Here is a 12,136-nt window from a genome sequence, read left to right on the forward strand (position 1 = left end):
CGTCGTCTACAGGAACCAAGGAACAGGCTGCATCATGTAATCCACCCATTCATTCCGTCATGCACGGACCAAGCTGGTGGAAAGGGGTTAGCTGATGGAGGGATGGGAGGGATGGGAGGGATGGGAGGGATGGGATGGGGAGGATTCTAATTCATGGGGACGGATCGTGGATGGCCAGGGGTCAATTGGAGCGAGGGCTTTCCCGGGTCCTTCTGCTCCCGCCGGTTATTAACACCGCGAGAGGAAACATCGCATATCTCATATATAATATATCTCTGCAATTCAATCAAACAGAGCACTCTACCTGCATCTCGGTATAGTTATGCCAGTACCAGTCCCCAGGAATACCGACGTAGCAGTGTCAATTAAACATCTGCAAATACGCTGCCGCAGAGTAGAGTTAATACTCACTCAGAGGGTTAGGGTTACACAGCCCCGATCGCTAGAGGTAAACTTTAATTTTCACCTAATTTCTGATCATTTCCCCACCAAACCTTAACGTCGTCATCGCGAAAGAGTCAGAGCCAACCTCAACCTCACCTCTCAACACATCGCCCACACAGCTCACCCACAGCCAGAGGCACCACAATATCTACAGCTATCTAACTGACGAGAAACACACTCATTCACCACACCCCACAATGGCTGAGCCTGAAGCAGACAACCTGCGCATCCAGCACACAAACCCCCAAGATGTCGACCTCTCCGACGAGACCCAAGACTTCCGCTTCCTAAACCTCTTCAAAAAGTAACCCCCCCTCCCCCACCCCCCATCTCCGCTCCCTCCCCCTCCACACACAACTCACATCCCACCCAGAGCCGACCCCGCCTCGCTCCCCCGCCGCGGCGAAAAAGACTTCGAGCCCGATGGCACCTCTCTCCAAGACACAATCCTGCACGAGTCGCGCCTCGCCATGCACGAAGCGCTCCTCGGCGAGCGCAAGCACTCCAACAAAGCGCACGTCGAGGCCACCTGGCGCCCCGAGCAGGTCCTCGCGCAGGTCAAGGTCGCCCGCGGCCCACACTTCAAGACGGTTGGCCGCGCAGATAAGCATGGTGTGCTATGGCTGCTACCGGAGGAGACTATATACCTGGTGGAGCGCGGCAACCTCGAGTGCTGGTGGGAGGAGGGCATCCCGATGAGTCTGCAGGGGGCGTATGCGAGCTGCCTGGATGGATGCGGGGGCTTGGAGAGGTACCAGGTGTATGCGTACCTTAAGCGCGCAGGGTATATCGTGCAGCGCGCCGCCACATTCGATGAGGAGCCGGAGTCCGAGACGGCGGTAGTGGTACAGACGGTGCAGCCGCGGAAAGGGACAACAGGGGTGGGGCTGACGAGCATTGCGTCGCTGGTAAAGACATTCTTTTCGCCGTCGCTGCCCGCCCACGGCCCGATTATCGGTCCGGGGACGTACCGCTCCTACGACGCAATCTATTCCCGCCTCTCGCTGATCCCGTCGCACCATCCGCCGCGAACGCCCACGCACCCGGTGTCGGCGGGGGGTGCGCGTGCGCCGTTTCGCGTGGCGTATAATGTGTGGAAGCCGCGGCCGAGCTTCAAAAAGAGCGACCCGCCACCGCCCGATTTCAGGGTTGCGGTTGTGTCGGCGCGCGAGACGAGCCTGCCGACGCTGCGGGAGCTGGCGGCGCTGTTTGATTCGGTGCCGGTGGATGCGGAGACGGCGGCGAAGGCGCAGTTTAGTAGGTTGAAGGATGGCTGGCGGAATGTGGTCCTGGCGGTGGTGGATAGTGGTGTCACGAGCTATTTGAAGATTGGGGATGTGGGCTTTGCGGGCGAGGAAATGTGGAAGTGGAAACCGGGGGTGGGGCGTGGTGGGAAGAGGGGCGGAAGGGGTGGAAGAGGGGGTGCGAGGGGCGGTGCTCCTGGGAGAGGGAGGGGTAGATAGATGTTGTAGAGGGGAACCTTTCTTTTGTAATAGAACCTTACATAGATCATTGATACCAGGCTAAGGGAGACGAGTGATTGATGGTGATGGAACCGCTGGCCGAACGTGCAATTCCTGCAAAGTGCAATAAATCAGAACTCAGTAATCGAAGGCCCCTCAACATGTCTGGAAACCGCATGTTATGAACCTATAACTGCGCCCCAGCGGTAGCTACCCCAGATCTTGTCTCTCTTTGGCCCCGCTATCTCCTCCGCTCCAATCTACTTCTTAAGGGTTAGCATCATTGACGTGTAGTTAGATCCAAGGTCTCTCCGCCTCTAGCTCTCGCTCTGGTAATGATTCAGGGCTCGGGCCTTGCGGGTGTAATCGTGGGTTAGGGTAAACATCCCCGGGCTTCACCCCGCAACCTAGCCTACGCCCAGTGATAATTCTAGGCCCGAGCCTGCAGCGCACAGGCTCGCTCGGGCCGGTTGACCGGTCTCGGAGCATGTGGATCAAGTGGAGACCAGGTTAAAGTCTCATGGAGTATGTCAAGATAGGTTAGGTAGAGTGTCGACCTAGGTCTAGGAGAAGCTCAAGAACAGATTGGCTCGGGCGAGAGTAAAGAGGGCCGGTTGGTTGATCTAGAGATCTGAGAAGGAAGCGGGGGAGAAAGTTGATCGATGGGCTCCGATAGGTAAAAATCTCGTTGATGGTTGGCTGTCAAGATAGCCTTCTTTTCTCTGCGCATCTCTGATGTTGTGCCAGGAGTGGTGTGACGTACGTGTAGCGGCCAATCAGCGTTCGTGATTCAGTAGCACAATTCTTTAATACGGTGTAACTATTGGAGTAGATAGGAGTAAGAATGCGAGTGGTGTTTGAACTTGCCAAGCTCACTGACAAGTGGGCGTTTATATATGCCATAGTCCGTATAATGGACGACGTCACCATGGCCGGTCATAATCGAGAGGTATCCGATTAGAGAGTTTGACCACGTCCTTATCTTGTTACTTTTTCTGTTGCTGCGAGTGGTGAAATTATCACAGAAATACGGGAGAGATTCAGACTCTCCGCCAGCCATCAATAGATTTCTATTATACCCTTCGCTGTAATGTATATGAGTCGATTCCTGTGGCTTGAATCTGTTCCGGAGTGTTGAAAATCGGGCGAGCTTTAGAGCTTCAATTGATATCGATGTCTAAAGTTAACACAAGCTATCCTATAAGAGTCCGGGAAGGACACCATTTCTTTTGACAGCAGGCTAGCTTTATTATTCGCCACCGTGGCCTTGCTACCTTGAGCGACACGGATCCAACACGGACTAGCAGGTATAATGATAACGAATGATAATTGGTGATTCAAAGCACACATTGATGCGTCTAGAGATCAGGTGTTAAGTGGGAATTTAGTTACTCTAGAAAATATATTCCCCTTAAGCTTTCTGCGCAATAGTATCAAAATTCTCTTTCTATTCGTATCCCTCATGACCAGCTAGCTTAAGTCTAGTGGTGCTTTCAGTGCGCACTCTGAGGTCGAACATGCCTTTTCCCTCTGAGAATGAGACATCCAGTTAGGATCATTTTTTGTTCCCACCCGATAAAAAGTCAGCCTTCGGACGTCGATACTATCATTGACACCAGAGAAAAAGCAAGTTCCCACGCCCCCATCAGCTGACTGCGCGGGTGCCCCGTTCCCCGTTGAACCCTGTCTCTCACAGAACACGTCACACCCGGTCCGGGTAACGCAGCCCAGCCTCTCCTCTGGGGATATCTGATACCGGGAGCTATGAGACCCTTTATCTACAGCTAGAGAGCTCTCTCCCCCGGGCTAGCACCTCCCCCAACCAACAACAACAATAACAAACCACAGAGCGTTTCACCATGGACTCAATCTTCACTACAGCCCGGGAGGCCGCGAGAGAGTGTACATCGCTCCTCAGTCCCTCAATTGTTAACTTCGCCTTCTCGACCTGCATCCTGCTTGGGATTCTCGGGTCCTACATCCCACAACATTACAAGATAATGGCGCGTGGCTCCAGTGAGGGTATCAGTCCTCTGTTTGTGCTTCTTGGGGCAACGGGTGGAACGTGTGGGTTTGTGAATATCCTCATCCTGTCGCAAGGAGTGTTGGGATGTTGCCAGAAGGGTATTGGCGGGTTCAACTGCATCGCCGCCAGCCTGGGTGTCGTCCAGGTTGGGATGCAATGGGCCTGTTTCGCAGTTATGTGAGTTTCCTCCCCTATCCGCTCCCCCCGGCGGAGCTAACAGCAGCGCCACAGCTTGCTCCTATTCCTGATCTACTTCCCGCGCGCCTCCCCCCTCGCCTCTCCCGCCACCTCCCGCAACTGCCCCCCCGAGCGCGCAGCGCTAACCGTCACCTTCCTCTCCGTCCTCCACTTCGTCATCGTTATCGGGTGCACCTTCTACTTCTCTCTCCTGACCTCCGAGAACACCCCGCACACCCCCGAGACCATCCCGGAGCCGAGCCCGCAGCTCGTAGCATGGGCCAACTTCCTCGGTGTTCAGGCGATGGTGCTAGCGGGGCTGCAGTACATTCCGCAGTTGTACACGACGTGGACGTTGAAGCATGCGGGGAGTCTGAGTATTCCGATGATGTGCATTCAGACGCCGGGGTCGTTTGTGTGGGCGATTAGTTTGGCGACGAGGGAGGGGACGAAGTGGAGTAGTTGGGCGACGTTTGTGTTGACGGGAATGCTCCAGGGAGCGTTGTTGGTTATGTGTGTGGTCTGGGAAATGAAGAATAAGAATGAGGGCACGAAGGATTCTGCTGGGGTTGATCAGGATGAGGCCGAGAGGAGACCGCTTATCGGGAATGAGACGTCGTAGTCGGTTTAGGAGAGTAAGGGAATGCGTTTAGGATCTTTGGTTATGGGTTTAGCTTGGTTTCTTTCCCTCTTTAATCTTGTTTTGACGTTGGTGTTTTAATGAGCGATGACAGTTGGCGCATAGATCGGCGCATAGATACACATTTGCGGCGCGAAGTTTGGACATGTAATTTAGGGTTGTATTACTACTGCAGTATATTTACTGTTTTTATCACTATAAATACCTTATTCCCATTCATCCATTCTCAAAGAAACATTTATGACTACAAATATCCCCCCATCAACCAGCAGCACCAGGCCGCCCTACAACACCGCGTCCACCCCCTCCCCAATCCCCCTCAACACCTCCCTCTCCACCATCACCTCCCCAATCTCCCTCAACATCCCCCTCAGTCGTCCCTCCACCTCCTCGCGCCGCCTTACATTCTCAGCAACGGCCTCCACCTTGCGCTTCCACTCCTCCATTGCCTCCATCTCAGCCCACTTCTTCCGCCGCGCCTCCACGGCCGCAGCTCGCGATATGGCATCGGGGTTCGACGGGTGCGCGAGCGGTTTGAGCGTCGCGAGAGTGCTATTGGCGGAGGAAAAGTAGGCGGCGAGAAGGGAGAGCTCGGATTGCGTCTGCTTGTGGAGCGTGGCGAGGGATTGCGTGCTGTAGGTGATATGTGTGAGAAGGGAGTGGAAGTGCGTGGTTGGGGCGTCCGGGGCGCGGGGGATGGGAGGAGGGTTGCCCATGATTTTTGTGGATGTCGATGAAGGCTATATAATACTGGAAATGTGTAAATGGTATCGTGAAAGTGGTTGTAAAAAAAAATGATATCTACTTAAGGATCTTCCTAGTAGGCAGATCTAGAGTTGGTGATACTATAGAGGGTTATGAGAGGTTATCTTAGAATAAAGGAATTTAAACTCTGCTGGGAAACCTTATATTCTCCGCATTGCTACCGCCCCCCGAATCCCCCCGGATTGCTGTTGGATTACTTGAAGCGTACTCGAGACGTTTCGGCATTGCCTCAAGTTGTGTTAAGACCCCCCTGTTGGTGGCTGTTGTCTTTTTGGGCTAGCGCCGGTGGTACAAGGGGCGAGTGATGTTTTGTGAATGGGGCGTGGGGGTGTTGGAGAGTGGTAGTTAGTGTGAGATCTGTAGTAAGCGCGGTATTTGTTGCACTTGGTAATAAGATGTTCATATGCTCCAACGATGTGAAGTTTCTGGCAGTTTACGCAGGTACATACTCTAGAGCACTTCTTACATGTGCTCATTCGGGAGTGGGTTAACTACATGTGCATGATACAAAATAGTCGATTAGCAGCCCACAACCAGATCTGAGGACAGATCTTGAGTGAGGCTAGAACCTTGAGCTGTTTTCAGCGTACCTATGTAGATTCGCTCCTGCGTCAACATCAGTGGCTAGATGAGGAAATGTCTCAACCATCTTACCCCGCCGATGAGATGCTATTATTCACACATCGCACTAGGTATGCACTCTACATCTACTGCAGCCATGGTGATGCCTCCAGATCCGGGCAAAACGGATAGATATGCTTCTAGAAAGAAAGAAAAAAATCATTTCCACCCCTTTTCACGGCATGTGACACGTGTGACGTTCTGTTTCGATGTCTTGGCATAAGCTAAAGCAGGGATCAGAACAAGCTCCGCCGAACCCGATAGAAGGAATTTCTGAAATTTCGCCCCGTTGTCCTCCTACATACACCATCCAGTTCATCTCTCTTTCCCTTCTCTTCCCTTCCGCTGTCATCCTATCTCCATCCTCTGTTATCACTGCTGCTGCTGCAATCATGGACGACACAACTGCTAGATCTGCCTTGGACTCGTTCGAGATCATTACTGCCTCCGGTATCCTCCTTTGGTCAAAGAAGTATGCACCAGTCAACCCAAGCGTCGTCAATAGCTTTATCAGTGATATCTTGATTGAGGGGCGCGTCCAGCCTGGCACTGATGGGAAATACTACAAGAAAGACTCGTACACGCTCAAGTGGACCACTGCGAACGATTTTGGCTTGATCTTCATTGTGCGCATTTGCCCTCGTGACCTGTTTCTTATCGAAAAAACCAATGCTAACATCTATTTCTTTTCTTTTTTCAGGCTGTCTACCAATCGCTTTTGCAACTCACTTGGATCGACGAGCTTTTGGACACCGTTAAGAAGTTGTTTACAACCCTTTACGGCGAACAGCTCAAGAAGCCGCACACAGCCACTATTGAATGTCACTTTGACGACTATTTCAATTCAAGGATTAACGAGCTTGAGAGGAAAGCTGGAGGACCGCGACCTATCATTTCCGCCCCCGTCATTGAGCAAGCCAAGGACGGCGGAAAGTGGGATGCACCACCACCGCCCCCCATCCCGGGGATTCTCAAGGCGCCACCCAGACCCGGTTCTCCAGCTATTGTTAATAGCGCTCTTATGAGGCCCGCAACTCCGGAAGCTCGTCCAAAGTCACCTGCACCGAGCAGTCATCTTCTTGCTGGAACTAGGCGCCCTGCCCGTGGCGCTCGTGATCGCCGGGGGGGGAACACTGCTCATGCTTCTAGCGGCGAGGAGAAATCGCCTGCGCGTAATAGTAAAAAGGGGGGCAAGAAGTTGCGCAAGTGGGATGCGGACGGGAATGCAGATGAGGAGGATGGCGCCGTGTTGGATTACTCCGCTCCTGGCGTATCTACAGATGAAGAGATCGATCACGGGTCGCGAAAGATGGATTACATTGAGCAGAAGGAATGGGGTACCAAGACTTCAAAGGGGGAGTTCGTATTGAAAGATTTAGATATGGAGGTAAACCAGATATTGAAAGAGGCGGAGGAGAAAGATCGGGCAAGCAACACTGCAAGCTCTGGTTATGGGGCTTTCGGCTTTTTCCGGAACATTGTGGGTGGTAAAACATTGACAAAAGCGGATCTCGAGAAGGCTATGACTGCCATGCAAGAACACCTTTCCAAGAAGAATGTTGCCCGAGAAGCTGCGGTCCAGGTTACTGAATCAGTAGAGAAATCCCTTATCGGCCAAAAGACCGGATCCTTCCAGTCGATTGAGGCAACTGTTAAGGCTGCCGTCGAGGCTTCACTTCGCAAGATTCTTACACCCACAAACTCACTCGATCTCCTTCGTGAGATCCAAACCAAACGCAGTGGGTCATCAAAGAGGCCATACGTTATCTCCATTGTCGGAGTAAACGGTGTCGGAAAGAGCACAAATCTCTCAAAGATTTGCTTTTTCCTCTTGCAGAATAAGTTCAAAGTTCTGATTGCCGCTTGTGATACCTTCCGTTCTGGCGCAGTTGAACAACTCCGCGTCCATGCTAGAAACTTGAAGGAGCTGTCTGAGCGTGAGGGTGGTGTCGTAGAGCTCTACGAGAAGGGTTACGGAAAGGACGCCGCAAACATCGCGAAGGACGCCGTGGCCTTTGGTGAAGCTGAGGGCTTCGATGTGGTTCTCATCGACACTGCCGGAAGGAGGCACAATGACCAGAGACTCATGAGCTCTTTGGAGAAGTTTGCGAAGTTTGCAGAGCCGGATAAGATTTTGATGGTTGGAGAGGCGCTTGTCGGGACCGATTCGGTGCAGCAGGCGAGGAACTTCAACGCTGCGTTTGGGAATGCTAGGACGCTGGATGGGTTTATCATTAGTAAATGTGATACAGTTGGCGATATGGTAAGGCTATCTCACTCACGATAAGTTTATATTTGGATGTATGTGCTAACAAAGAAACCAGATTGGAACACTCATCAGCATGGTCTTCGCCACAGGAATCCCGGTAGTGTTTTTGGGAACTGGCCAGAACTATCAAGATTTGAGGACGCTCAATATTGCCTGGGCTGTCAAGTTGCTCATGTCGTAGGCTGTGGGGTTTATGAAAAGTTTTAATATTTTCTTTGGAATTATTAGTTAGGCTAGGGACTAGGACTAAGGTTGGGGGAATATCAGATTGTTGCCATCGGTTCTGAAAGTTTGATCGTAGTCTTTTTGAGCGAAATAGTGATACACCAGTGGCGGTATGGGAGAATAATCGTAGTTACTACGGGCAAGTATCGCTATTGAGCAAAAGTACTGAACCTCCCCTCTTTGGATGCTCGGATAGTCGCTCAACAGCACCCCAAGGTTAGGGTTACCACGTGGAGTGGCGGTGTCAAAAAGCCTCTTGACAGGTGCTTGCATGGTAAAGTGTCATACCTACATATGTAACAGTGCAGGCAAGGGTACGGTTGACGCCCGGAGTCAAGGTCGTACGGTACAGTCAGGCCTCAGTGCTCCGCCCCATTTCTTCTCGTCAATGTAGAAGGCTAGCCAGCCAGCTCGGGGACTGTTCCTCCGCCCCTTGGCGAAGCTTGTTAGTGTTGTAAATGGGGGCTATTATTGAAAGACTAAGGCTGCATAAAACTTGGGATGCAAAGAACCATCTGATCAAGACCTACCGTTCCATGAGACTCCAAGAGGGATTAAATTGGAAGCGGTGAACAGAATACCCCTCCCATCCTGCCAAGAGCTCCGCCAGAGGCCTTAGCATAAAACTTTCCACGAAGGGCGGGTAAAGTTCTGCTCTGCTGACTACTGGCCGTGCTCAAGGGTCTCGGTCATGGATTATCACTCGGCCGATAGGGCTAGTGTTCATGGTAAATCAGAGCTGAACCTCCCCGGAAGATAGATTGGGAGGTACTAGAGGCCGAAGATTGGGGTGCATAGCCGCTCGCGTAGTGGTGTTTATGGGGTTGAGGGGACGCAGGGAGCTAGGGGACGTACGATAAACACGCCTTATAATCATGATCACCATCTTTATACCGCTTTCAATACTTGGGTGCCTTTAGTATCATTATAATTCACTGCTCGTATGATGGGAGGCTGGTCATTCGTAACAATAGAGAGTCTTATTCCCTGTTTGGCTACATGTAAGCCTTGCATTTTCACCACTAAAGCCTCCGCGGTAATGGGTCAGGCGAGACAGGTCATCGTAGTTTCTCCGGCCTCTGTTTCTGGCGACGGACTATGCTATAGGTTTGTCTTGGGTAAATGCTAGACAGCGAGCTACCTGCAGGGGATGGGTATGCATGAGACTCAGTACGTAGGTAAACGCTTGTACTGCCAACGCATGATGCCAGCCTGGTGAAACAGCAGTCTGCATTGCGGTCAATGAATTCAAAAAGGAACCTTATTCAATTTGAGTTTCTCGCCCACTATCATGTTGGTGAACAGCCTCAGAAGGACAGGTTCTCAATGTAAATAGGCCCCCAATGACAGGACGAACCGGTTACCTTTGCGTACTTCATGGGTATTCCCGATTGCCACTATGTTATGGTTTATATATACACAAGGCTGATGCGATGTTTTTAGTGGTACCAATAGCCAAGAGGTACATATAGAGGTAAAGAACAGAAGTTAAAGAGCGGTATCAAGTGTATACGTGTAATGAAGTTGGAGAGTGAGAGTTCTGGGACAGCAACGAGTGACACGCCTATAGCTAAGAGAGATTTGAGTTATAGACCCGAACAAGTAGATATTACCATCACCAACGTAGAATCTGAAGATGTGGTAGCTATAACATGGCTGCAATATTTGATTATTTCATTTTTGAGCATAAAATAGCCACATGGTTCAAATAAACACCCTATCATGTTGTTATCCACGTCACGTCATAATCAGCATTAGCCTCTCATAATTTATCTCTCACCATGCCTTCTGAACCGCGCGAAAGCTTGATATACTCTGTAGATCAATCTGACTTTCAGCCGCAGAACCTAGGTCTCTATCCTCCTCCAATGCATTTGTCCATGAGCGTTTAGGCAGCGTGCCGACGTTCCCGCTTGGTAGCAAAGTCTCCGCCCTGCTCTTAAGTAATGGTGGTTTAAATCTCTTCCTAACCGGGGTTGCAGTCTCAGCTCCAGCAGCCATAGTTACCCCACGTTTCAATTTCCCCACCGGACGCCGAACCTCCATTGTCTCTTTAGGCTCCGAAGGTCTCCCAAGCGGTGACACGTAGGGGCGGTGAACCTTGGTGCTTGTTCTTCTGCTTGCGTATACACTTAAAGGTTTTGATCCAATAGGCGAAGAAATTGGACTTGATGCTAGTATCAAACTAGCTTTATGGCTCGATGGTAAACCATCTGGATATGGAATGTATTTTTCAAATTGCTTAACGGACTCGACACCCTTTTTGTGAAAAATTCCGGATATTGAAGTTCGCCGCCTCCCAGATAGATTGAGAAGCTCTTTGAGTGTTATTGGAGTTGTCGCTATGCTCCTTTGTCTCGAAAGCCCTACACGGGCTGGTGCGAGATTAGTATTTCTGACTATGATTTCCTCGTCCTCGTCCTCTTCTTCCTCGTTGATCGATCGTTCATCCTCCTCATTGATGGCCTCGTTTACCGTCGGAAATTGAAGGGCTCTTCGTGTAGGACGGCGCAGATAGTCCAGTGAATTATAATTAATAGCACCACTAGAACTATTTAAACACCGTTGGGCCATTGAAAAATAGTTGCTCTCTGGTTTTGGAGTAAATAAACGTCGAGAAACTATTATCTATTTCAGCTCTGAAAAGAAATATACAGGTAAAGGAGGATTGTTGAACCTGGAAGGGTAGGTTCCTCCTCTTCTGTGTCTTCTCCGTCAACGCTTCCCTGACTTAAAAAATCATTCCCCTTTGATCGTCCCCCTATATCGGAGGCAACTCGGCCGAGGCTAAAATGCGGTATCGGGGGTGCTTCAACAGTCAATTTTGGGATCGGATCTCCCCGAGAATCCCCGTAGCTCGGGTCAGTGCAATTCAAGACAGGCACTGTGCATTTCTCAGAACTAGTGTTTATCTGCAGTTGCGGTAGTTCGTATGAGTCCCGAAGTAGCAATTCCGCCTGTGTCAATCCACGTAGTTCTGATCCTTGATGAATAATCTTAAGCCTTGTTGTCAAGGGCTCTTCATGGTAGGCTATGCTATCATTGGCCGCGTAATATTCAGCAGTAAATGTTGAATGAATGAGACTCGATGGGGGTTGGCTGTCAAGAGTTCCTACTTCTGATATCTGAATGTTAAGTTGACCATATATGGTTTTCGGCACTGACGACAAGGGCACTGCCTACAAAAAAAGCATTATCAGAGTCTAGAATAATACGTGGATTTTCCATGCGGGTAGGTAATCATGCCTAAAGTAATGCTGTAACTGGATAAGCGAAACGTACCATATCTAGTACCCCTCTTCCAGAACTACTGTCAGTCTGTTCTGACCCTGCCAGACAGTCAAAGCCACTGCCTGGCTTATTTCGCAACCTTCCTAAGGCAACATCCATAGTAGGATTTATCTCCTCCCTCACAACCCTGCCCGGAACCGTCATTCTCGCTAACTTCGGTGTTTCTATCATGCTGCGGAAAATGCTTATTGGAAGGAGGGGTTTAGTACTGCGCA

General features: G+C 50.7%; 5 protein-coding genes across 5 annotated transcripts; 3 read left to right on the forward strand and 2 right to left on the reverse strand.

The window, feature by feature from the left end:
* Positions 1 to 641: 641 nt before the first annotated feature.
* On the forward strand, positions 642 to 1,907 carry H6S33_004691 (uncharacterized protein; the record flags this gene model as incomplete). The annotated part of the gene is made up of 2 exons (XM_044836038.1): positions 642 to 748; positions 818 to 1,907. The coding sequence occupies 2 exons, from the start codon at positions 642 to 644 to the stop codon at positions 1,905 to 1,907; spliced, it is 1,197 nt and encodes a 398-aa protein (XP_044690664.1).
* A 1,859-nt stretch (positions 1,908 to 3,766) lies between these two features.
* On the forward strand, positions 3,767 to 4,732 carry H6S33_004692 (uncharacterized protein; the record flags this gene model as incomplete). Its single annotated transcript, XM_044836039.1, has 2 exons — positions 3,767 to 4,110; positions 4,165 to 4,732. The coding sequence occupies 2 exons, from the start codon at positions 3,767 to 3,769 to the stop codon at positions 4,730 to 4,732; spliced, it is 912 nt and encodes a 303-aa protein (XP_044690665.1).
* Positions 4,733 to 5,034: 302 nt separating this feature from the next.
* H6S33_004693 (uncharacterized protein) lies at positions 5,035 to 5,466 on the reverse strand (the record flags this gene model as incomplete). The annotated part of the gene is made up of 1 exon (XM_044836040.1): positions 5,035 to 5,466. One exon carries the CDS (start codon positions 5,464 to 5,466, stop codon positions 5,035 to 5,037), a length of 432 nt encoding a protein of 143 aa, XP_044690666.1.
* Positions 5,467 to 6,528: 1,062 nt separating this feature from the next.
* On the forward strand, positions 6,529 to 8,586 carry H6S33_004694 (uncharacterized protein; the record flags this gene model as incomplete). The annotated part of the gene is made up of 3 exons (XM_044836041.1): positions 6,529 to 6,762; positions 6,837 to 8,399; positions 8,461 to 8,586. The coding sequence occupies 3 exons, from the start codon at positions 6,529 to 6,531 to the stop codon at positions 8,584 to 8,586; spliced, it is 1,923 nt and encodes a 640-aa protein (XP_044690667.1).
* Positions 8,587 to 10,406: 1,820 nt separating this feature from the next.
* Positions 10,407 to 11,204, reverse strand: H6S33_004695 (uncharacterized protein; the record flags this gene model as incomplete). Its single annotated transcript, XM_044836042.1, has 1 exon — positions 10,407 to 11,204. One exon carries the CDS (start codon positions 11,202 to 11,204, stop codon positions 10,407 to 10,409), a length of 798 nt encoding a protein of 265 aa, XP_044690668.1.
* Positions 11,205 to 12,136: the final 932 nt, after the last annotated feature.

Source organism: Morchella sextelata, assembly GCF_020137385.1.
Source record: "Morchella sextelata strain SCLS chromosome Unknown scls_18, whole genome shotgun sequence".
NCBI classification, from domain to species: Eukaryota; Fungi; Ascomycota; class Pezizomycetes; order Pezizales; family Morchellaceae; genus Morchella; species Morchella sextelata.